This window comes from Oryctolagus cuniculus, chromosome 6 (assembly GCF_964237555.1).
Source record: "Oryctolagus cuniculus chromosome 6, mOryCun1.1, whole genome shotgun sequence".
In the NCBI taxonomy this organism is placed as follows: Eukaryota; Metazoa; Chordata; class Mammalia; order Lagomorpha; family Leporidae; genus Oryctolagus; species Oryctolagus cuniculus.
Genome location: NC_091437.1, coordinates 138,089,900 through 138,115,249, shown reverse-complemented (window position 1 = coordinate 138,115,249; position 25,350 = coordinate 138,089,900). Strand labels below are relative to the sequence as shown.

The following is a 25,350-nucleotide window of genomic DNA, read 5'->3' as shown; positions in this document are numbered from 1 at the left end:
GAAAAGCAGAAGGTGAAATGTGTGAAATAACAGAGGATCTAATTTGATGTTGATAAAAAAAAGGAACCTAAATGCATGCCTATGAAAAGGAATATATGGCCTGCACCGCGGCTCACTAGGCTAATCCTCTGCCTTGTGGCGCTAGCACAGCAGGTTCTAGTCCCGATTGGGGCACCGGATTCTGTCCCAGTTGCCCCTCTTCCAGGCCAGCTCTCTCTGTGGCCAGGGAGTGCAGTGGAGGATGGCCCAAGTCCTTGCGCCCTGCACCCCATGGGAGACCAGGAGAAGTACCTGGCTCCTGCCATGGGATCAGCGCGGTGCGCTGGCCGCAGTGCGCTGGCCGCAGCGGCCATTGGAGGGTGAACCAACGGCAAAAGGAAGACCTTTCTCTCTGTCTCTCTCTCTCACTGTTCACTCTGCCTGTCAAAAAAAAAAAAAAAAAAAAAAAAAGAATATATGTCCTGGAAATGGTATGATGAAACTATAATTGAAGGACAATCTTCTGATAGCAAGACTGAAGCAAGAGATAAATTAACAGATGAAAAATAAGGTAATGCACTGAATTCATGAAGGCATAAATTGTAGTGACTCTGGCAAAAAGCAGTTCAACATTTTAGAGAGTGTGTAGGATGCATTAGCAGGATTTGACAACATAAATCAGAACATAAAAGAGAAACCACAAATAATAGCTTACATTTTCTCAAGCTTTGCAAATGAAGATGCTGGAGCCACAAGAATATATCCAAAGGAAATTATCCAGAGGCTTAAGGATGATTTGTTTATTATCTGGCATGCTGAGTGAAGCTATGTCATATTTTAAAAACCAAACTACCTTCTTAAAGGAAAATAATGTACTCACTAGCAGAAATAATTGGCTAGGTATACCTTTTCTCTTGAAAATAGTATTGACTAACATTTTATAACTATATGTAGAGTTTTATTTGAAAATTAGTACTGCTGAGACTAATTTATGTAACTTATTCTAAAAGTTCTATTCTTTTTTGTTCTCTGATTTTAAATTTCAGCTCCATGTGGTGGCCATTTTTCAGCTCCAAGTGGAGTGATTCTCTCACCAGGATGGCCAGGATACTACAAAGACTCTTTGAATTGTGAGTGGGTGATTGAAGCTGAACCTGGACACTCTATCAAAATTACATTTGAAAGGTCTCTGCAATTTTTTTAACCTTACCTTAAAGATTATCTAAAAGAATAGTTGATATTCTGTTTAATTTACTAAATCAATGTATATTTTTATTGTAATAGTTGTCGTGCGTTGAATACTTCAGACTACTTACCCCTTTCTAACCTTTCAGCCTGTTTTGAAGTTAATTTTCTATTTGTGTAATGCTGTATCAATACTATTGAAATATGCAAGAACGACCTTTTTGCTTTATATATATGCACACTACTAAGACATAAATATGTGACCTTTACTTAATGAGTATAGTTGTCCTATATTTTGAAGGGCCTGCAAATTCTGTTCTGCTAGGTTTCAAGAGGCAAAGATGCTGTAAAGATAATCAAATCAACACTGTATTACAGCCTAAGACACTTATGCATACTACCCATATACCGAAACTTACACGTGCTTCTGAAAAATGGCTGTGTCAAGTCACTATATTAATGATCAGACAGTTGACCTTTTCTCCCCCCTTCCCTGGAAAAATTGGTATTACTAGTCAACTGATGTATTTCAGGAAATACTGTAACAATGAATATTTAAAATGTTAAAAGAATGAAGCTTCTGATCTATTATGAGTTGCTATTCACAAACTAAAATAGAATTACCTATGTAGATTCACAATTATATTATTGACTCCAATCATCTCCCAACCCATTCCTTAAAAACAATTAAATAAATCTCTGTATGCACTGAATCTGGTTGATACACATATAAATACGGCATGATATTTTTGTTGTAGCCTGATGATTTTGTTTCAAAGACCTAACATGATCGTTTCTTCACTCAAGAGGTCCCACACAGAATAAATTTATCTATTCTAGTGTTAAAGTTTGTGTGGAGAAAAGATTCTGTTTTGCACAAGTGTGGACATTTCTTATGGGATCATCCTATCTTACTGTGATCTCTAAAACCTTACCATACTAATTTGCTAAGATTGCCATAGAAAAGTACCGCAGATTATGTGATATAAACAACAGAAATTCATTCTCAGCATTCTGGAGGCTTGAAGTCCAAGATCCAAGTGTTAACACACTTCTGTCTTCACAGTCTTCTCTGTGCATTTGTCTGTGTCCTAATCTCCTCTTATAAGCATAGCAGTCATATCAACTTCAAGCTCACACTTATGACCTCATGTTTCTTTACTTCTTTAGAGGTCCTTTAAAAATTTCACTGTGTGAATTGAGAAGGGACATAGATCAGCCCATAACAATGATTTAAACATTTAAAGGAAGTTTACACTTAGAATAACATTATTAACATGACACTTTTTTTCACTGTTTTGTTAAAATCTTAACCTCTATTCATGGGTGACAAGTTTTGTAATGCCATAACAATTGTAGAAAGCTTGAAAAGCATCTTATTTATTAATTACCAAATCTTCATCACATATCATCATCCCAACCAATGAACATAACTTTATGACAAAATTTTCTCTTGGTTTCAAATATACAGTATTGCATGATATTGTTGATTATATCTTCAAATAATTTTAATTATATTGATTTGAGATAAGATGAAAAAGATTCAGTACATATTTTTAATTTGTTAAATTTAGAACATTACATTTGAGAAGTAAGCATATTTATAAATCTATCATAACTAATCACATATTCAAATAAATGCATTTATTAAACATTAAGTACATGATTTAGTATTTCCTCTTTTGGACTTAGCATTTATTTGTTTTAGGAGTTAGGCTGTGAAGATGATTGGAAATGTGTTTTTTACATGCTTTATTTGTATTTTTCATAGTTTTTTTTTATCACTCAGGTAGTTCTTACAAGTTATTCTTCAACATCCAGATAAAAAGATCTGAGCCCCATCCCATGCACAGAGGGAAGTCTAGTCTCTCTTAAATTCTCGGAGAATTTCTGGGGGTGCTTTGGTTCAGTGCTGGCTAGGCATCCTTCTCCCAGAATAGTCTCACTTGTGAGATCCTGAGGTTATTGTCCTTTCTTAATATTACTCCTAATTGTATTAACTTCCTTCATTAGCACACACACACACACACTACAGGGGCAGCAATGCAGTGTAGCAGTTATGTTACCATTTGGGATACTAGCACCTGTATCTGAGTACCTGGGCTCATGTCCTGGTGCTACTTTTAAGGATTTATTTATTTGAAAGTCAGAGAGAGAGAGAGAGAGAGAGAGAGAGAGAGAGATCGTCTATCTGCTGGTTCACTCCCCAGATGGCCACAACGGCTGAGGCTGGGCCAAGTGGAAGCCAGGAGTCAGAAGCTTCAACCCAGTCTCCCATGTAAGTGGCCGAAGCCCAAACACTTGCACCGTCTTCTGCTGCTTTTCCCAGGCCATTAGCAGGGAGCTGGATTGAAAGTGGAATAGACAGGACACAAACCAGAACCAATATGGGATGCTGGTTTCATAGACAACAGTTTAACTGGCTGTGCCACAGTGCTGGACCCATCTACTTTTGATTCAGCTTCCCAAAAATGTACACCCTGAGAGATAGCAGATGATGGATCAAATACTTGAGTCCTTTCCACCTGTGTGGAAGACCAAAATTTGGTTCCTGGCTACTATCTTCATCCTGGCATTAGGGGAGTGAATGGTGGGTAAATGAACCAGTGTATAAAAGATTCTCTCTCTCTCTCTCTCTCTCTCTCTCTCTCCCTCTCTTCCTCTTAAAGGAGAGGAGAGAAGTGAAAAAAGAAATAAGGATAGGAACAAAGAAAGAAAATATAAGTGGATTATTGCACAATCTAGAATTATTAAAGATTGAATAAGCCTTCATTGTCCTGAATTTCCCTGATAAATCATCATTACAGTGGAAATTGTTAGTATTACTCTAGTTCTCCCTGTTGCTCCACACCCTTTTTCTTTTTTTTTTTTTTTTCGTTTTGTTTTGTTTTGTTTTGTTTTTTGGCAGGCAGAGTGGACAGTGAGAGAGAGAGACAGAGAGAAAGGTCTTCCTTTACCGTTGGTTCATCCTCCAATGGCCGCTGCGGCCAGTGCACTGTGGCCCACGCACCACGCTGATCCGAAGCCAGGAGCCAGGTGCTTCTACTGGTCGCCCATGTGGGTACAGAGCCCAAGCACTTGGGCCATCCTCCACTGCCCTCCCGGGCCACAGCAGAGGGCTGGACTGCTGCTGGACTGGAAGAGGAGCAACTGGGACAGAATCTGGCTCCCCAACCAGGACTAGAACCTGGTGTGCCGGCGCCGCAGGCAGAGGATTAGCCTATTGAGCCGCCGCACCGGCCCAGACCCTTTTTTAATCTCTTCCCCACTTAGGATCTACAACCTTCTTTAATGTACCCTTCCTGAGTATAGCAGGGTAAACCTCAAAATATCTGTTGTTTTATCATGTAGAGAAACTATCTATTTGTTTATGTGAGCACCCAACTGAGTGATGGTGAGGAATTGGAAAGGATCAACCTTTTTACAAACATGCTTATTAAGATTTTTACTCTAAACCAAAGAGCAATGTTCTCTTATGAAGAATGTACCTGTTCCCCTAAATTCTACCTAATTGAAAATGTACCTGATTTTTAAAATAACATTTTCTTTTATTCCTTTTATATCCAATTTTTAAATTCAACCTAAATTAATATTACTTAAAAATTTGCTTAAGCTTTATGAACACAAAGTACATTATTATGTTGAAAGGCATTCCCTGGTCTGCTATTGGGATTCATTAATCATCATTAAATAAATAAACAGCTGGTGTCTTTTAGACCAAAGCAGGCTCCTTAGAGTTGCCTGTTTGACAAGTAGCATGAAGGTAATACCTGCAATCCAGAGCATCCTGCGTCTGACTTTTAATTTTGGACTTTTGTTGGAAGACACTGTTTTTTTAATCCAAGATTTTAAATATGGATCTTACACCCCTTTCAACATGTTACATGAGCCTCTTTGCTGTTTGTCTATCTTCTTTAAAAACTTTTGGAAATTGTGTACTCTGTATATTCTGTATTTTAAGTTAGACCATCCTAAAGTGAAATTTTTTTTCAATTTTTTAAAAGATTCATTTATTTGAAAGGCAGAGTGACAGAGAGAAAGGAAGAGGGAGACCAATCCACTGGTTCACTCCCCAGATGACTGCAATAGCCATGGTTGGGCCAGGACAAAGATCTGCACTCAGAACTCCACTCAGATCTTCCATGTGGGTGGCAGGGACTCAAGTACTTTAGTCATCATCTACTGATTTCCCAGCAGCATTATCAGGAAGCTGGATTCGAAGCCCAGTACTTGGGATTTGAACCCAGCACTCTGGTGTGAGATGTAGGTGAACCAAAGGATGTCTTTTTTTTTTTTAAATTTTATTTAATGAATATAGATTTCCAAAGTACAGCTTATGGATTACATTGGCTTCCCCCCACCCCCAATGACTTCCCTCACACCCACAATCCTCCCCTTTCCCGCTCTCTCTCCCCTTCCATTCTTATCAAGATTCATTTTCAATTTTCTTTATATACAGAAGATCAGTTTAGTATACATTAAGTAAAGATTTCAACAGTTTGCACCCACATAGAAACACAAAGTGAAAAATACTGTTTGAGTACTCGTTATAGCAATAAATCTCAATGTACAGCACATTAAGGACAGAGATCCTGCATGAGGAGTAGGTGCACATTGACTCCTGTTGTTGACATTACAAATTGACACTCCTGTTTATGGCATCAGTAATCTCCCTATGTTCCAGTCATGAGTTTTCAAGGCTATGGAAGCCTTTTGAGTTCACCGACTCTTATCTTATTTAGACAAGGTCATAGTCAAAGTGGAAGTTCTCTCATCCCTTCAGAGAAAGGTACCTCCTTCTTTGAAGACCTGTTCTTTCCACTGGGATCTCACTCACAGAGATCTTTCATTTAGGTGGTGGTGGTGGTGGTGTTGTTGTTTGTTTTTTTTTTTTTTTTTTTTTTTTTTTTTTTTTTGCCACAGTGTGTTGGCTTTCCATGCCTGAAATACTCTCATGGGCTTTTCAGCCAGATCCGAATGCCTTTAGGGCTGATTCTGAGGCAAGAGTGCTGTTTAGGACATCTGCCATTCTATGAGTCTGCTGTGTATCTCACTTCCCATGTTGGATCACTTTCCCCTTTATTTATTCTATTGGTTAGTATTAGCAGGCACTAGACTTGTTTATGTGATCCCTTTGACTCTTAGTCCTTTCATTATGATCAGTTGTGAACAGAAATTGATCACTTGGAATAGTGAGATGGCATTGGTACATGCCACCTCGATGGGATTGAATTCGAATCCCCTGGTATGTTTCTAACTCTACCATTTGGGGCAAGTCAGCTTGAGCATGTCCCAAATTGGACATCTCTTCCCTCTCTTATTCCCACTCTTATATTTAACAGGGATCACATTTCAGTTAAATTTCAACACTTAAGAATAACTGTGTATTAATTACAGAATTAAACCAGTAGTATTAAGTAGAACAAACAAAAAAAAATACTAAGAGGGATAACGTATTAAGTTGTTCATTAACAGTCAGGGATATGATGATCAAGTCACCGTTTCTCATAGTGTCCATTTCACTTCAACAGGTTTCCTTTTTGGTGTTCAGTCACCGATCAGGGAGAACATATGGTATTTGTCCCTTTGGGACTGGCTTATTTCACTCAGCATGATGTGTTCCAGATTCCTCCATTTTGTTGCAAATGACCAGATTTCATTGTTTTTTACTGTGGTATAGTATTCTAAGGAGTACATAGCCCATAATTTCTTTATCCATTCTACCGTTGATGGGCATTTAGGTTGGTTGCAGGTCTTAGCTATTGTGAATTGAGCTGAAATAAACATTAAGGTGCAGACTGCTTTTTTGTTGGCCAATTTAAATTCCTTTGGGAAATTCCAAGGAGTGGGATGGTTGGGTTGAATGGTAGGGTTATATTCAGGTTTCTGAGGAATCTCCAGACTGACTTCCATAGTGGCTTGACCAGTTTGCATTCCCACCAACAGTGGGTTAGTGTTCCTTTTTCCCCACATCCTCACCAGCATCTGTTATTGGTAGATTTCTGAATGTGAGCCATTCTAACTGGGATGAGGTGAAACCTCATTGTGGTTTTGATTTGCATTTCCCTGATTGCTAGTGATCTTAAACATTTTTTCATGTGCATGTTGGCCATTTGGATTTCCTCTTTTGAAAAATGTCTATTGAGGTCTTTGGCCCATCTCTTAAGTGGGTTGTTTGTTTTGTTTTTGTGGAGTTTCTTGATCTCTTTGTAGATTCTGGTTATTAACCCTTTATCTGTTGCATAGTTTGCAAATATTTTTCCCTTTCTGTCGGTTGTCTCTTCACTCTCCTGACTGTTTCTTTTGCAGTACAGAAACTTCTCAATTTGAGGCAATCCCAATAGTTGATTTTGGCTTTGACTGCCTGTGCCTCCCAGGTCTTTTCAAGAAACTCTTTGCCTGTGCCAATATCTTGAAGTGTTTCTTCAGTGTTCTCTAATAACTTGATGGTGTCGGGTCATAGAGTTAGGTCTTTAATCCATGTTGAGTGGATTTTTGTGTAAGGTGTAAGGTAGGGGTCTTGCTTCATGCTTCTGCACGTGGAAATCCAGTTTTTAGTTTTCCCAGCACCATTTATTGAATAGACTGTCCTTGTACCAGGAATTGGTTTTAGATTCTTGATCAAATATAAGTTGGCTGTAGATGTCTGGGTTGATTTCTGGTGTTTCTATTCTGTTCCATTGGTCTATCCATCTGTTTATGTACCAGTACCATGCTGTTTTGATTACAGCTGCCCTGTAGTATGTCCTGAAATCTGGTATTGTGATGCCTCCGGCTTTGTTTTTGTTGTACAAGATTGCTTTAGCTATTTAAGGTCTCTTGTGCCTCCATATGAATTTCAGCATCATTTTTTCTAGATCTGAGAAGAAAGTCTTTGGTATCTTGATTGGGATTGCATTGAATGTATAAATTGCTTTTGGGAGAGTGGACATTTTGATGATGTTGATTCTTCCCATCCATGAGCATGGAAGATTTTTCCATTTTTTGGTATCCTCTTCTATTTCTTTCTTTAAGATTTTGTAATTCTCATGGTAGAGATTTTTAACATCCTTGGTTAAGTTTATTCCAAGGTATTTGATTGTTTTTGTAGCTATTGTGAATGGGATTGATCTTAGCAGTTCTTTCTCAGCCGTGGCATAGCTTGTGTATACAAAGGCTGTTGATTTTTGTGCATTGATTTTATAACCAGCCACTTTGCCAAACTCCTCTATGAGTTCCAATAGTCTCTTAGTAGAGTTCTTGGGATCCTCTAAGTAAAGAATCTTATCGTCTGCAAAGAGGGATAGTTTGACTTCTTCCTTCTCAATTTGTATTCCTTTAATTTCTTTTTCTTGCCTGATGGCTCTTGCTAAAACTTTCAGAACTATGTTAAATAGCAGTGGTAAGAGTGGGCATCCCTGTCTGGTGCCAGATCTCAGTGGAAATGCTTCCAACTTTTCCCAATTCAGTAGTATGCTGCCTGTGGGTTTTTCATAAATTGTTTGGATTCTATTGAGGAATGTTCCTTCTATACCCAATTTGCTTAGAGTTTTCATCATGAAAGGGTGTTGAATTTTATCAAATGCTTTCTCTGCATCATTTGAGATAATCATATGGTATTTCTTCTGCAGTCTGTTAATGTAGTGAATCACATTGATTGATTTGTGAATGTTGAACCATCCCTGCATACCAGGGATAAATCCCACTTGAACTGGGTGGATGATTTTTCCGATGTGTTGTTGTATTCTATTGGCAAGAATTTTATTGAGGATATTTGCTTCTATGTTCATCAGGATTATTGGTCTGTAATATTCTTTCAGCGCTGCATCTTTCTCTGGCTTAGGGATGAAGGTAATGCTGGCTTCATAGAAAGAATTTGGGAGGATTCCCTCTTTTTCGATTGTTCTGAATAGTTTGAGAAGAAATGGAATTAGTTCTTCTTTAAATGTCTGGTAGAATTCAGCAGTGAATCCATCTGGTCCTGGGCTTTTCTTTGTTGGGAGGGCCTTTATTACTGTTTCAATTTCTGTTTCAGTTATGGGTCTATTTAGGTTTTCTATGTCTTCATGATTCAATTTAGGTAGATTGCATGTGTCCAGGAATCTATCCGTTTCTGATAGATTTTCCTGTTTGCTGGCATATAAGTCCTTGTAGTAATTTCTGATGATTCTTTTTATTTCTGTGGTGTATGTTGTTAGGTTTCCTTGTTCATCTCTGATTTTATTGATTTGGGTCTTTTCTCTTCTTTTTTTAGTTAGTTGGGCCAATGGGGTGTCAATTTTGTTTATTTTTTCAAAAAACCAGCTCTTTGCTTGACTGTTTTTTGTAACGTTTTTTTGGATTCAATTCTGTTAATTTCTTCTCTGATTTTAATTATTTCTCTTCTCCTACTAGACTTGGGTCTGGTTTGCTGCAGTTTTTCTAGGTTCTTGACATGTGCTGAAAGCTCATTTATTTGGTACCTTTCTAATTTCTTGATATAGGCACCTATTGCTATAAACTTGCCTCTCTATACTGCTTTTGCCTTTTCCCATAAGTTTTGATATGTTGTGTTGTTATCCTCATTTACTTCCAGAAAGTTTTTGATTTCTCTTTTGATTTCTTGAATGACCCAGTGTTCATTCAGGAGCATGTTGTTCAGTCGCCATGTGTTTGCATACTTTCTAGGGTTTCCTGAGTTGCTAATTTCCAGCTTCATTCCACTGTCATCTGAGAAGCTGCATGGTATGATTCCAATTCTTTTAAATTTGCTGAGACTTGCTTTATGTCCTAGTATGTGATCAATCCTAGAGAAGGTTCCATGTACTGCTGAGAAGAATGTAGTCTTTAGATGTAGGATTGAAAGTTCTTTAGATATCTGTGAGATCCATTTGGGCAATAGTGTTGATTAAATCTGCTGTTTCCTTGTTGATCTTCTGTCCGGATGATCTGTCTATTTCTGAGAGTGGAGTATTGAAGTCCCCCAGTACTATTGTATTGGAATCTAAGTGTCCCTTTAAGTCCTTTAACATATCTTTTAAATAAACCGGTGCCCTGTAATTAGGTGCATATATTTATAATAGTTACATCTTCCTGTTGAATTGAACCCTTAATCATTATATAGTGTCCCTCTTTGTCTCTCTTAACAGTTTTTGTATTAAAGTTTATTTTGTCTGATATTAATATGGCTACACCTGCTTTTTTTTGGTTTTTGTTGGCATGGAATATCTTTTTCCAACCTTTCACTTTCAGTCTGCATGCCTCTTTGTTAGAGAGATGTGTTTCTTGTAGGCAACAAATAGTTGGGTTTTGTTCCTTAAGCCAATCAGCCAATCGGTGTCTTTTAACTGAAGAGTTAAGTCCATTAACGTTTAATGTGACTATTGATACACAGGGACTTTGCCCTGCCATTTTCCCGGAGATATTTTCTAGTATATGCTTTGAACTTCCTATGCTCTTTTGCTGGTCGGTTTTCTTCCTTTACCTTCTTTCATATTGATGGCCGTGTTTCTGTGTTTCTGAGTGTAGCACATCTTTAAGTATCTTTTGCAGGGCTGGATGAGTGGCGGCAAAGTCTTTCAATTTCTGTTTGCTATGAAAGGTCTTTATTTCACCTTCATTCACAAATGAGAGCTTAGCAGGATATAATATTCTGGGCTGGCAATTTTTCTCTCTTAGCACCTGTGCTATGTCTCGCCATTCCCTCCTAGCCTGTAGTGTTTCTGATGAGAAGTCTGCTGTGAGTCTAATTGGAGATCCTCTGAGAGTAATCTGATGTTTCTCTCTTGCACATTTTAGGATCTTTTCTTTATGTTTCACTGTGGTGAGTTTAGTTACAACGTGTCGTGGTGAGGATCTCTTTTGGTCATGTTTACTAGGGGTTCTATGAGCTTCCTGTACTAGGATGTCTCTGTCCTTCTCCAAACCCAGAAAGTTCTCTGCTAGTATCTCACTAAAAAGGCCTTCTAATACTTTCTCTCCATGCCTTCAGGAACTCCTAGAACTCGAATGTTGTTGTTGTTTTTTTTTTTTAATAGTATCCTGTAGATTCCCAACGATATTTTTTAGATTTCTAATTTCCTCTTCTTTTCTTTGGTTTGACTGTATGTTTTCCTGTGCTCTGTCTTCTAAGTCTGATATTCTCTCTTCTGTTTCGCTGACTCTGTTTTTTAGACTTTCTAATGTGTTTGTCATTTGATCTATTGAGCTCTTCATTTCATTTTGATTTCTCTTCACTATCACACTTTCCTGTTCTACTAGTTTCTGGGTTTCATTTTGATTCTTTCTTAAAATTTCATTTTCACGAGAGAGATTTTCAATCCTGTGCAATAAGGATTTCTGTAGTTCAAGGATTTGCTTTTGAAAACTTCTAAATGTTCTTATCAAATTTTTTGAAATCTGTATCTTGCATTTCTTCTATCTCATCATCTTCATAATCTTGGCTTTGGGTGTTTTGTTTATTTGGAGGCGTCATAGTGTCATCGTTGATCTTGTTCCCTCGATTTTTGTGTTTGTTGCTTGGCACTGTTAATTCTTCTTCCCTCACTGTGATTTTATATATATATATATATATATATATATACACACTATGTCTGTGTTAAGTGGACTGTCTGCTGTTGGAGGAGCCTTGGAGGCTTGAGATGGGTGTGGCCTGAGAGCTCTGCTTGGTTCTTCCAGGTTACAGGTGTGCAAAGGTGATACCCTCAGGTTATGCGTGATAAAGCTCTCTCTTTTTATTTATTTATTTATTTTATTTTTTTATTCAGGAGGTAAGTAATACCGCATGGCTGAGCAGAATTGATGCTATTTAGCTTCCAATCTCTGGCTTGTACCCAAAGAGTCTATGCGGGCTCAGTTTCTCCTGTGGACTCCCACTGGGTTGCCTAGGTTACTGAATTGTAGCGCCTCAGTTCCTTAGCTCTACCCTTTTGTTATGTATATGCAGAGTGGAGCCTGCTCTTTGTCTCTTGCTCGCCTTTGCAAGGTTGGTGGAGAGAGAAACTCCTCTGTACCAGTACCCCCCCCCACCTTTTTTTTTTTCCCCTTCTCTCCTGTAGTCAGTTTGGTGAACTTTCCCACCTCAAAGCCTGCTTCCCTCTAGATACTGTCCGCCGTTTCCCCGCCAATATCTTGGGTTACTGAGCTTACCTCCCCTTCCAGCGCTGATGTGTGGACTTGGAGCCATGGGCGTCCCTGCTCTCCCTGCTGGTCATCTGTGTCATATCCACTCCCCTTCCAGCACTGGCACACAGACCCTGCGTTTCCCGCGGCTAGGCTTCCGTGCGGTGGGCGACTTTGCTCTCCCCGTAGGTCCTCTGAGTCACAGCCACTAGATCCGGAAGAGTTTCCTCTGCAATTTTTTCCCTGATCCTTTTTCCGAGGCTACCGTAACTCCACTTTTATTAAACTAAATTTTCCCAGATTATCGGTGCATGCCCTCACTATTCCGCCATCTTGGCTCCGCCCCCAAAGGATGTCTTAACCTCTGTACCATAGTGCCTACAGCTTGTTAACGTTTTATTTATTTATTTTCATGTAATTGAAAGGCAGAGTGAGAGGAAAATTGAGAGTGAGAGCTCTTAATCAGTTCACTCACCTCCAAATGCTTGCAACAGCCGGGCTAAGCCAGGCTGAAACTAAAGCACAGAATTGGACTTCATTTGGGTTTCCCACATGAGTGGCAGGGGTGCACATACAGGAACTATCATGTAGTGGCTGGATCAGAAACAGAATAGCTGGTAGTTGAACTGGCTCTCTGATTGACATGGTATCCCCTGTGGGAGCTAAACCCACTATGCCAAAACACTCATCACCCAATTCCCTGCTCCACACTTACCTTTTTGATGAACTCTATATGGCCATTTTTATGGATATGATACCAGCTAAATAGTCAACAACCTCATTTAATTTCTATAAATATAATTATTCAAAACATTTTACTCTGCCATTTTCTTATTCTTGTGTCTATTTACTAAGACACAAAAGTTTTAAATTGAGCTAGAAGCAAGAAAGCTAAATGGAAAAGTAATTTACAATACTTGGATTTTTACTCAGCAGCAATAATCAATCCTCTAGGGAACCACAACAGGCTTTGGGAGGGGAATGATTCTGAGTTCAACAATTTTTGGCTTCTCCCCATGAACATTGTCAGGTGAGACTTGTCAGTTTTGCCTCATTTCTTAATCCCTAAACTATCCACTCAAATAAATCACACATTTAATAGCTCCTTCACCTCTTTAAAATGATTTAAAAATCATTTTAAAAAAATCATTCCTTGATTATTAGCCCAAATAGTGGAAATATTAAAAAATCAGGATGCTGTAAGAATTTATCAGGGGTGGGTGTTTTAGCATAGCAGGTTAAAGCTGCTGCTTGGGAGACCTGCATCTCATATGGGAGTACACAGGATGGAGTCCTACCTCCACTTCCAATGCAACTTCCTACTATTGCTTCTGGGAGGCAGTAGATGATGGCCCTCATTCTTAAGTCCCTACCACCCATATGAGACACCTGTGAGGATTTCAAGTGAACCAGAAGCTGAAAGATCTCTATATCTCTATCTCCTATCTCTCTTTCTCTCTCTCTCCCTCTCTCTCTCTCCCTCTCTCTTCCTCCCTCCCTCCCTCCCTCCCTCCCTTCCTCCCTCCCTTCCTTTCCCTATCTCTGTCATTCTGCTTTTAAATTCATAAATCTTAACAAAAAATAGAATTTAGGGCCAGCATTGTGTCATAGCAGATAAGCTACCGCCTGTGTTGCCAGCATCCTATATGGACACCAATTTGTGGACCAGCTGCTCCACTTCCAATGCAGCTTCCTGATAATGCACTTAGGAAAGCAGTGGAATTGGCCCAAGTATTTGAGCCTCTGCACTCATGTTTGAGACCTGGATGAAGCTCCTGGCTCCTGGCTCCTGGCTCCTGGCTCCTGGCTTAGGCCTGGCCCAGCTCTGTTGCAGCCATCTAGGGTATGAACCACGGGATTGAAGTTTCGTTCTCTCTCTCTCTCTCTCTCTCTCCCCCCTTCTCTCTTTCTCTCCCTTTCTGACTATGCCTTTCAAATAAATGAAATAAATCTAAAAAGTTCATCAGTGGTGTTTTTAGGGTTTTAGAACAAGAAGAAAGAGCACAGTCATATCAATATGCTTTTTTTGAATCATGATCTGTATAAATAATATGAAGTCTCAAGTCTTTAAATGTTTTAAATTGAAGTGTTCCTTTTGGACTTGAATCCTGTTTGCTCTTAATAGACACATATACCTGCAAACTTCTTTTTTTTTAAAATATATTTGAAGGAAAACATTATTTAAATATTTTCTTCCATTTCTCCTATCCTAAGAATGCTTTAAGTGTATGAGATTTTGTTAGAGTGCTGTCCTTACTCCATGTGCTTTGCCAGAAATTTGGTTCTTTTAAGTGAATTCAGATCTTAAGCAGCCATCCTATGATCAGGAATAACTCAGTAGCAATGGAACGAACTGTGTATTTAATCAAGTTTAAAATGTGGTTCATCGTGTAGGTGTTGTGATGCAGCTAACTAACTCATCATTTGGGACACATGCATTCTCATATCAGTATGCTGGTTTGAATTTTGAATTCTTAACTTTTTAAGATTTATTTAATTTTATCTGAATGGCAGATTTACAGAAAGAGAGAGAGAGGGAAATACATAAAGATCTTTCTTTCATCCACTAATTTATGTCCAACATGGCAGCCATGGCTAGGATTGAGCCACCTCTTCTGATCCACCCTCCTTCCAATGCATCCTGGGAGGCAGTGGATGATTGCTCAAATGCTTGAGTATATTTCATCCATATAGGAGACCCAGATGGAGTTTCTGGCTTCTAGGTTCTAACTGGTTGAGCACTGGCTCTTGTGGGCATATGGGCATTTGAGGAATAAACCAGTGGATGGAGAATTGATTTCTCTTTCCCTACTTCCTTTTTCTCTATACCTTTCAAATTAATAAAATAAATAAATATATATTTAAAAATAAGTAAATAAACATTTTTATTTTTCTTTGACAGGCAGTTAGACAATGAGGAAGAGACAGAGAGAAAGGTCTTCCTTCCGTTGGTTCACCCCCCAAATGGCTGCTAAGGCTGGCACGCTGCGCCAATCTGAAGACAGGAGCCAGGTGCTTCTTCCTGGTCTCACATGCAGGTGCAGGGCCCAAGCACTTGGGCCATCCTCCACTGCCTTCCCGGGCCACAGCTGAGAGCTGGACTCAAGAGAAGCAACCAGGACAGAACCAGTGCCCCAACGGGGACTAGAACCCAAGGTGCCAGCGCCTCAGGCAGAGGATTCGCCTAGTGAGCTGCGGCACCGGCCAGTAAATAAACATTTTAAAATGTACTTTATTCATTAGGTTATTGGCATAAAATGGTCACTTCAAAATAATATGTATGGAAGTCTATCAGTTCCTTATATATAGATTTTTTTTTTTTTGGACAGGCAGAATTAGACAGTGAGAGAGAGAGAGAGAGAGAGAGACAGAGAGAAAGGTCTTCCTTCCGTTGGTTCACCCCCCAAATGTCCACTACGGCCATTGCGCTGTGCTGATCTGAAGCCAAGAGCCAGGTGCTTCTTCCTGGTCTCCTATGTGGGTGCAGGGCCCAAGCACTTGGGCCATCCTCCACTGCCGTCCTGGGCCACAACAGAGAGCTGGACTGGAAGAGGAGCAACTGGGACAGAACCGGCGCCCCAACCGGGACTAGAACCTCGGGGTGCTGGCGCTGCAGGCGGAGGATTAGCCTAGTGAGCCACAGCGCCGGCCCTTATATATTGATCTTATAATGTCTTAATGCTTTATTTTTCTCTAAAGATTGCTTAGAGAAACAAAGTATCATTTTTGTAGTATCTACCACCTCATTCTTGAAAAAATTCAGTTTCCATATGATTTCCAGCAATTGTTTTGCAAAGACACTGGTTGTCAACTCTTAATGGTTCTTCTCATTAAGTAATGAATTATATTTATTATAGGGTTATGCTGCTTGCTTTCCACTATTAGTTTCCTAAAGAACGATGATTCACTTAAAATGGTTGAGAATGGAATGTTTGGAAATCAGATAATATAATTAGGATGGTGACATAGCTATTTTACAGGTTTTTTTTTTACCCTGTATTCTTAAATGTAGCAACTGATTACAATTAATCTACAAAACTTTTTAAAAATTACTTAAAAATGTATTGGCTATTAGTTGTCTTCTTGAGATTACCTCAAGCAGCTTAAGTCACTGAAACTTTATTTCCTATCAAATACAGAACAGAATAACAATAACACCAACAAGCATGTAGCTTTTAAATGTTGCACCTCTTCTTGACATACTCAAATGTTCTGAGATATACACAGGAATTTTTGGTTTAATTTGTTCCTGAAGCTCTTTCTTTTTTTAAAGATTTACTTATTTACTTGAAAGTCAGAGTTACACAGAGGAGATAGAAGGAGAGGCAGAGAGATAGGTCTCCCATCCACCTGCTGGTTCACTCCCCAGAGGGCCACAACGGATGGAGCTGTGCTGATCTGAAGCCAGGAGCGAGGAGCTTCTTCTGAGTCTCCCACGTGGGTGCAAGGGCCCAAGGAATTGGCCATCCTCCACTGCTTTCTCAGGCCATAGCAGAGAGCGGGATAGGAAGTGGAGCAGCCGGGACTCGAACCGCTCTCCGTATGGGATGCCGGCACAGCACTGCAGGTGGTGGCTTTACCCACTGTGTCACAGCGCCAGCCCCCCTGAAGCTCTTAAATTTGCAACTCCTAACTCTGAGTAAGAGGAACTCACTTAACTATTAATCATCTGAAGCAAATCTTTCTATGCTTTTTCCATGTTCTCAGCTCCCTGACATCAGTATCAGTCTCTTAGAGAATAATTTATTTTATAGTTACATTATGATGACTATTTCAGTTTGGTCACAATAGATTTGAATTGCAAGAAGAATGCTTTCTCAAGACATAAGTAATGAAGAAAATTATATCCAATTTCATTTTTACTATTCTGGTTCCATAATAATCGCTTATCATAAATTTTATATCATAAATGAATATTAGATTGAGATAATTCATAAGAAATTTATACAAATATCTTAAAACACAAATGAAAGAAACTCAATTCATTATGTAACCGTATCATATTTTCCTTCTTATCATATTTTGATAGTTTCTTAGGGCCAATCTGTGATGATTTTCCTTTTCAAGATTCACTGCTACTGAACAGTTTTCTACATATCACCAGTTAATGTTGCTATGTTATTAAGAATTAAATATCTTTATGTTTCAATTCAGATCAATCCCTGATTCTTCTATGAATTTTAATTTGGCTGTTGTCAACTGATAGCCATCAAAGTGAAGCTACAATTTCGATATTTACAATAGATTACTAAAAAGCAGCAAAATAATAGAATCCTATGCCCAATTGCTTGATCATTTTAAAGGACTTGTATGTTCCTGTATCTTTCCTTCTCTACAGTGTATTATTGTAAATTTTTTTAGACAAATGTCAGTTTGCAAAATTAGAAGTAAAGTTTATAAAATTCATACATTTGACAATGTATATTGCTTAATTGGATAAAATATCAATACAAATTGAAACATTTCAATTGCATTTCTTTTTTTAAATTTATTTATTTATCTGAGAGGTAGAATAACAGAAACAGAGAGGGGACAGACAGAGATGTCTCACATCCACTGGTTCATTCCCCAAATGATTGCAATGGTCAGAGCTGGGCTGATCTGAAGCTAGGAGCCAGGAGCACATAATTTTGACAACTAATATGCCTTGTTCATAATTATATCACAGATTGTTATTATATAAATAAATAGATTTCTTGTTTTCTATTCAGTTGTAAGCATTTAAAAATTAGGTTTGAATGTTATTTATTTTCATTTTTTTGAGGAATGCTATGGTTTAATTTGTATCATTTACTGGGAAATACTGATTGGCATGATAGTACAAATGATTTCTGAAAATTACTAGACATTTAAAAATTTAACTGATTTTTAAGCAATACTGGAGATAACTAGATAAATACTGAAGATGTAGTAGGAGATGCATTTCAAATGGATGAAAAATACATAGCTAATACTGAAGCATCAGATTATATTGAAATTTTTTTGTGTAAAGTTGTTAACTACTCTAGACAAGAGAAAGACATTTTTGTCTTTCAAAAACATTCACTTTACTGTTTATTGAGTGTTTTCTACAAGCAAACCATTGACAGAAAGACACTGACCCAACAGAACTTATAAACTTTTACAGGTCTTAAGCTGTGGACAAAGAAAACACAGATGTGGTTAGTGTCACAAAATGTGTAATAAATTGTGCAATTTAGTAGACCTGCACTGTGAGGTCAGGGGAGGTCTTCCTATCAACATAGTTAGGCCAAAGTTAAAACATGTACCAAAAAACAATGATGAAACTAGGAAAAGGTTTTCCTGAGTTGCTGATCATTATGGACAAGGGAATAAATGCTCAACTTTCTGTAAGTCTGAAAGGAAGGGAGAGAGCTCATCTTCACTTCCCCTATGTTCTAATGTTGATTCTTTGGATCTAGGAACACAGTTAATATAAGAACTGATTCAGTCAGTAGTCACCGATCAGGGAGAACATATGGTATTTGTCCCTTTGGGGGACACCCCAAACACCAAGAGGGAAACCTGTTGGAGTGAGGTGGACACTATGGGAAATGGTGGCTTGATCAGCATAGCCCTGACTGTTAATGAACAACTTAATACATTATCCCTCTTAGTAGTTTTTTAATCTGTTCTACTTAATATGACTGGTTTAGTTCTGTAATTGATGCACAGTTATTCTTAAGTGTTGAAAATTAACTGAAATGTGATCCCTGTTGAACATGGGAGTGGGAATGGGAGAGGGAAGAGATGTATAATTTGGGACATGCTCAGGCTGACTTGCCCCAAGTGGTGGAGTTGGAAGCATACCAGGGGATTCCAATTCAATCCCATCGAGGTGGCATGTACCAATGCCATCTCACTGTTCCAGGCGATCAATTTCAATTCACAGTTGGTCATGGTGGAGGGACTGGGAGTCAAAGGGAGCACATAGACAAGTCTAGTACCTGCTAACGCTAACCGATGGAGTAAATAAAGGGGAGAGTGATCCAACATGGGAAGTGAGATACTCAGCAGACTCATAGAATGGCAGATGTCCTAAATAGTACTCTGGCCTCAGAATCAGCCCTAAAGGCATTCGGATCTGGCTGAAAAGCCCATGAGAGTATTTCAGGCATGGAAAGCCAACACACTCTGGCAAAAGATCTCTGTGAGTGAGATCCCAGTGGAAAGAACAGGTCATCAAAGAAGGAGGTACCTTTCTCTGAAGGGAGGAGAGAACCTCCACTTTGACTATGACCTTGTCTAAACAAGATAAGAGTCGGAGAACTCAGAGGGCTTCCATAGCCTTGGAAACTCATGACTGGAGCATAGGGAGATTACTGATGCCATAGACAGGAGTGTCAATTGGTAAAGTCAACAACAGGAGTCACTGTGCACTTACTCCTCATGTAGGATCTCTATCCTTAATGTGCTGTACATTGAGAATTAATGCTATAATGAGTACTCAAACAATATATTTCACTTTGTGTTTCTATGGGGGTGCAAACTGTTGAAATCCTTACTTAATGCATACTAAACTGGTCCTCTGTAAAAAAAAAAAAAAAAAAAAGAAATTATCAATTCCCAACTTGACTCTCACTGGGATTAAACATGACAATAGGTCTGCTCTGATTTCATCATCATTTTAAAAAAATCATCTATCATTTTTCACTTTATGTTTCTGTGTGGGAGTAAACTGTTGAAATCCATACTTAATGTATACTAAGCTGATCTTCTGTATATTAAGATAATAGAAAATGAATCTTGATGTGAATGGAAGGGGAGAGGGAGTGGGAAAGGGGAGGGTAGTGGGTGGGAGGGACGGTATGGGGGGGAAGCCATTGTAATCCATAAGTCGTACTTTGGAAATTTATATTCATTAAATAAAAGTTTAAAAAATATATAAGAACTGATTAACAAGATAATAATGTCAAAGTTTCATTAAAGTTTACATGTTTGTGAGGAACGTTACAAGAGAGTTAAATCCAAAGAAATGGCCAAAGTATGATGCTTTTATAATTTTTAAACAAAGAACAATACATTTGTGAAGGAATAACAGGATAAATAAATGTCTGGATAAAGGTAGTGAATTCCAAGCGTGTGCCTAAAAGAAATGTGAGGATGGTGAGAATGTAGGAGATAGTGAAGGATAAAGGTTACTTTGAAGAGTATGTTTATTCAAATTAATTGCTAATTAATTGCTAATTAATTACTAGTCTCTGGCTACCAAGTCTGTTTTCTATTCTTGCCTTGAGAAGGACATCCCTCCCAAAACTTTTCATACTTACTTTATATAGGAAAAGGTAGGCCCCATGTCCCTATCTGGAGTAACGGTTTTTCAAGTGACTTCAACAACAAATAATCACTTTACCAGTTGGGCATATTTGAAATGTCATGTCCTTAACTGCTTCAAGTCCATGTGACAGTTTTTCCATAGCTAATTCTGATCCAGGTTTACAACCTGAAGAACAAGGAAAGAATATAACATACCATTTTGTGAATAGATCTGTAAAATACTCTAAAAGTGGTTTTGTATTTATTATAGTTTATAGAATACTTGTCTCTTTTAAAAAATGAAAACATCAGCTGAACAGCAATCAAAAATCTAATAATAAAAAGAGTCAGCATAGTGGCTGGTGCCCTGGCGCAGTAGGTTAATCCTCCACCTGCGGTGCCAGCATCCCATATGGGCTCCGGTTCTAGTCCCGGCTGCTCCTCTTCCAATCCAGCTCTCTGCTGTGGCCTGGGAGAGCAGTGGAAGATGGCCCAGGTCCTTGGGCCCCTGCACCCACATGGGAGACTGGGAAGAGGCTCCTGGCTTCAGATCGGCGCAACTCAAGTTGTTGCGGCCATTTGGGGAGTGAACCAGCAGACGGAAGACTTTTCTCCCTTTCACTGTATGTAACTCTACCTCTCAAATGAATAAATAAAATCTTTAAAAAAAAAAAAGAACACAGAGTAGTTAATAGGATCAGAGAAACTTGGTTTTGAAGAGTATCTCATAATTTAAGAAAGAAAAATGTGGTACTATTTACGCTCTAAAGACCTCAGTTTTCTTATCTGCAAAGTGGGTGTAATAATAGGATGGGTGGGCATTTGGTCTAAGGTTAAGACACCATTCGGGTATTGCATTAGACTGAATTTAGGTTCCAGCTTCACTCCTGATTCCAGCTTCTGCTAATGCACATACAGAGAGAGATAGCAGGTGATGTTTCAGGTGGTTGGGTCACTGCCCCCAACACTGGGAACCTGGATTGTATTCCTTAATCTTGGCTTCACCCTGGTCCATCCTAGGCTATTGCAGGCATCTGAGGAGTAAATCACTGACTAAGATTTCTGATTCCCAAATAAATAAATATATAAAAATTTAAAAAATAATGGGAGTTACCTTATTTTTTGTCCCTAAAATTATATCAAGATGTCAGTTTTGAAATATTTATACTATTAAGATGAAAATTGAATAATTGTTTGAAAATAAATACAAATCACATGGTTTTCCATAGAAATAAAGAAGGCAGAAAGGTTACTCTAAAAATATGCTTGGTTAATGATGAGATAATTTATTTACTAAGGATAATCTAATATTTGAAGGTATATACTTATGAAAAACACATATGCATGTTTTTCATGATAATTTTCCACAGGAATGAGGACTTGTAACATTGGTGTTTGCGAATTATAGATTCGTACTTATCTTAGATATTGTATAAGCTATAGAAAGTTATATGAAAATGGTAAAATGTCAAAAATAAAGATCTATTTATTTTATTTGAAAGGTAGAGTTACAGAGAGGCAGAGGCAGAAGCAGAGGCATATATATATATATATGGAGAGAGAGAGAGAGAGAGAGAGAGAGGTCTTCGATCCGCTAGTTCACCTCCCAAGTGGCCACAATGGCCAGAGCTGCACCAATCCGAAGCCAGGAGCCAGCAGCTTCTTCTGGGTCTCCCACAAGGTTGCAGGGGTCCAAGGACGTGGGCCATCTTTTACTGCTTTCCCAGGTCATAAAAGAGAGCTAGATCAGAAGTGAAACAGCTGGAACTCGAACTAGTGTCTATATGGGATGCTGGCACTGCAGGCGTCAGCTTTACCTACAACATCACAGTTTAGGCCCCTAAATAATAATTTAAATAACAGTGTAAAGCATTGTTTTCTATATAGTGTTATTCCAATAAATATATTTTCACCCATGTCTCTTAATTCTAGATTTCAGACTGAACTGAATTATGATGTTTTGGAAGTTCATGATGGACCAAACCTTCTTTCACCCTTGCTTGGATCTTACAATGGCACACAAGTGCCCCAGTTTCTGTTTAGCAGCAGTAATTTTATATACCTTTTGTTTACAACAGACAACAGCCGTTCCAATAATGGTTTCAAGATTCATTATGAAAGTAAGTAATGACAGTTTTTTCCATTCTGTTTGTCTTACATTAAGTATTATCATTGTGTTTCTAAGAGAATTAGCAACTCTCATTTTTTTAAAAATAAGCTTCCTTGATTATAAGAATGTCAATGTCAATAAGGTGTATGTTACACTCTACTCTGTAAGAAATTTTAAAAATTATCTAATATCATGGTAAAAGAAAATACTAAAGAAGTTGAAGTAACAAATTCTTAGAAAAGATGTTTTTTTGAAAAACTATTTATATAATTCTACAAAACAGACTATAGTAAATCTGATATGTACGAATATTGCCAATTTTTTGGCATTTAACTCATAAATCAATTTCTTGCATATTTTACCCATGATATTGACACACATTTTCATTTGAAAAATCATTACTATTATTTTGTATAAAAGGTTGAATATTACATTAACAACCAAAAGTAAAAAATATCCACATATTCAAATATGATTAACACAATTGGTCAAAGACTATATAGAACAAATTACAATTTAGGATTTTGGAATCAAATTTTCATTTTTACAATTTGTTTTAAAACCTGACAAGTTATAGAGAAGGAAGGAGAGGGAAATCTTCCATCCTCTGGCTCACTCCCCAGATGACTGCAATGGCCAGGGCTGGGACAAGACAAAGCCAGTAGCCAGGAGCTTCTTCCCAGTCTCCCACATGGGCGGCAGGTACCCAAGCACTTGGGCCATCTTCTACTATTTTTCCCTGGTCATTAGCAGGGAACTGAGTGGGAAAGTGGAGCACCTAGGACATGAACTGGCACCTTTATGGAATGCAGGCACTGGCTCAACCAGCCACACCAAAGGATAGCTCCAGATTTAACAAGTTTTAACATTGTTCATGTTCACTTCATATGTAGATATCATATACATTCATATGTATGCTACTTTTCCTTGAAAAGAAGATTATTATCCATCATTTAATGTAGGATTCATAATAGTGACCAGAAGTTAGGAAAATAGGATATGTTTTTATGTAGATGGTATAATTCAGTGAAGATAATATCTATAACTATCTATTTACCAGGTAACATGACATTCATATTTGTATCCTCTATATATTTGAAATTCATAATTATCCCACTTAATGGTATATAGTTTTGTTAAGAAGCCTTAAAATTTTTAATAAAAAAGATTGGATTCTAATATTTACATGGAAACAAGTCACTTTCATTTATAAATACTTGCATATTTACATTCATGAGGCTATATTGTATATGATATATGAAAGGTCATCAAGTAGTCATAGAAAATGTGTATTATTAAAAAAGTATGCACAGACATCAAAATTTTGTCACCAAAATAAGCTTATCTTTAATTCTACTTTTTCAAGAACTTTTTTGAAGTCCCCTCTTCATGTGTACAAACATGCATGTGAAAAAGTTCACTTGTGTGCACATTTTTACCAAAAACTGCATTGCCATATACCTTTTGGTGAAATGTAATTTTGGTAAATGAACCTAATAGCACACTACAAGTGGGTTACTGCAAGTTATATTTATTTTATTTCAAATGCAAATATTATAATACTTTTTATATTTAGTCTCAAATGATCCCTTCTTAGGAAAATATTTTGGCATTTGAAATATATAGCTTTATATTGGCTGCAGGACATTCTCTTCAGTACATATGGTCAATGGTTTCATATATTTTTAAACCAAAATTTATATAAATTCATTGCTTTTTCCTTTTAAATTTTACCCACAATGTTGTTTTAATTATGTTATCTTTCCTTTATTTCAAGCTCTATGACCCAGAAGTATATTTCCTAAACATTATTTTAAAATTCGGCAAGAGGAGTCACACATACTTGGGATTTCAACTGCACTAACTGCTGTAATTGAGATATCTGGCTTAACTTGTATTTGTTAAAGCTCAATCAGAATAGTCATTTTTAAAATTCCATTTCAAAGTTAATTCTTACTAGTAATTAATGAACACATATATGTAGACACCTTTTCTTTTAGAATATTGCTGTCTACTCTATGCCCAATAGATTGCATTTAATTCCACTCCACCAATGTATCAGACTACTTTAAGGATTAATTGAAACTGTGTGTAGAAAGTGTAGCAGGGCCGGCGCCGCGGCTCACTAGGCTAATCCTCCACTTAGCGGCTCCAGCACACCGGGTTCTAGTCCCTGTCGGGGCACCAGATTCTGTCCCAGTTGCCCCTCTTCCAGGCCATCTCTCTACTGTGGCCCAGGAAGGCAGTGGAGGATGGCCCAAGTGCTTGGGCCCTGCACCCCATGGTCGACCAGGAGAAGCACCTGGCTCCTGCCTTCGGATCAGCGCGGTGCACTGGCTGCAGCGCGCCAGCCGTGGCAGCCATTGGAGGGTGAACCAACGGCAAAAGGAAGACCTTTCTCTCTGTCTCTCTCTCTCACTGTCCACTCTGCCTGTCAAAAAAAAAAAAAAAAAAAAGTGTAGCATAACAGCTGATATATAATAAGATATAAATTAATGAGATTTAATTGAAACGAATTAACATGAATAAGATAAACAAGAAGCATATCTTCCAACATCAAATCTGTAACTAATAGGTGGTTGGTGACATTGTCCAAGTAATTAGGACTAATGCAAAGTAGAAGCTAAGAGCTGAATGAGGATGAGGTTGGTGAAAATCACCCTTAATATTGATTAGGTCAGAGGCAATAGCTTTCTAATGATAAATTTTAAAGCATATTGACTTTCAAATCTATTAAAAGA

At 38.0% G+C, this 25,350-nt stretch overlaps 1 protein-coding gene across 10 annotated transcripts in view; it reads left to right on the top strand.

The window, feature by feature from the left end:
* The window catches only part of CSMD3 (CUB and Sushi multiple domains 3), a 1,302,111-nt gene that overhangs the window by 865,387 nt on the left and 411,374 nt on the right, over nucleotides 1-25,350 (top strand). For all 10 annotated transcript variants that reach the window (XM_051844773.2, XM_051844775.2, XM_051844772.2 and 7 more), the window contains 2 exons: nucleotides 1,026-1,164; nucleotides 22,432-22,619. In XM_051844773.2, coding sequence (XP_051700733.2) covers nucleotides 1,026-1,164; nucleotides 22,432-22,619 — 327 coding nt within the window. The remainder of the gene's footprint in view (nucleotides 1-1,025; nucleotides 1,165-22,431; nucleotides 22,620-25,350) is intronic.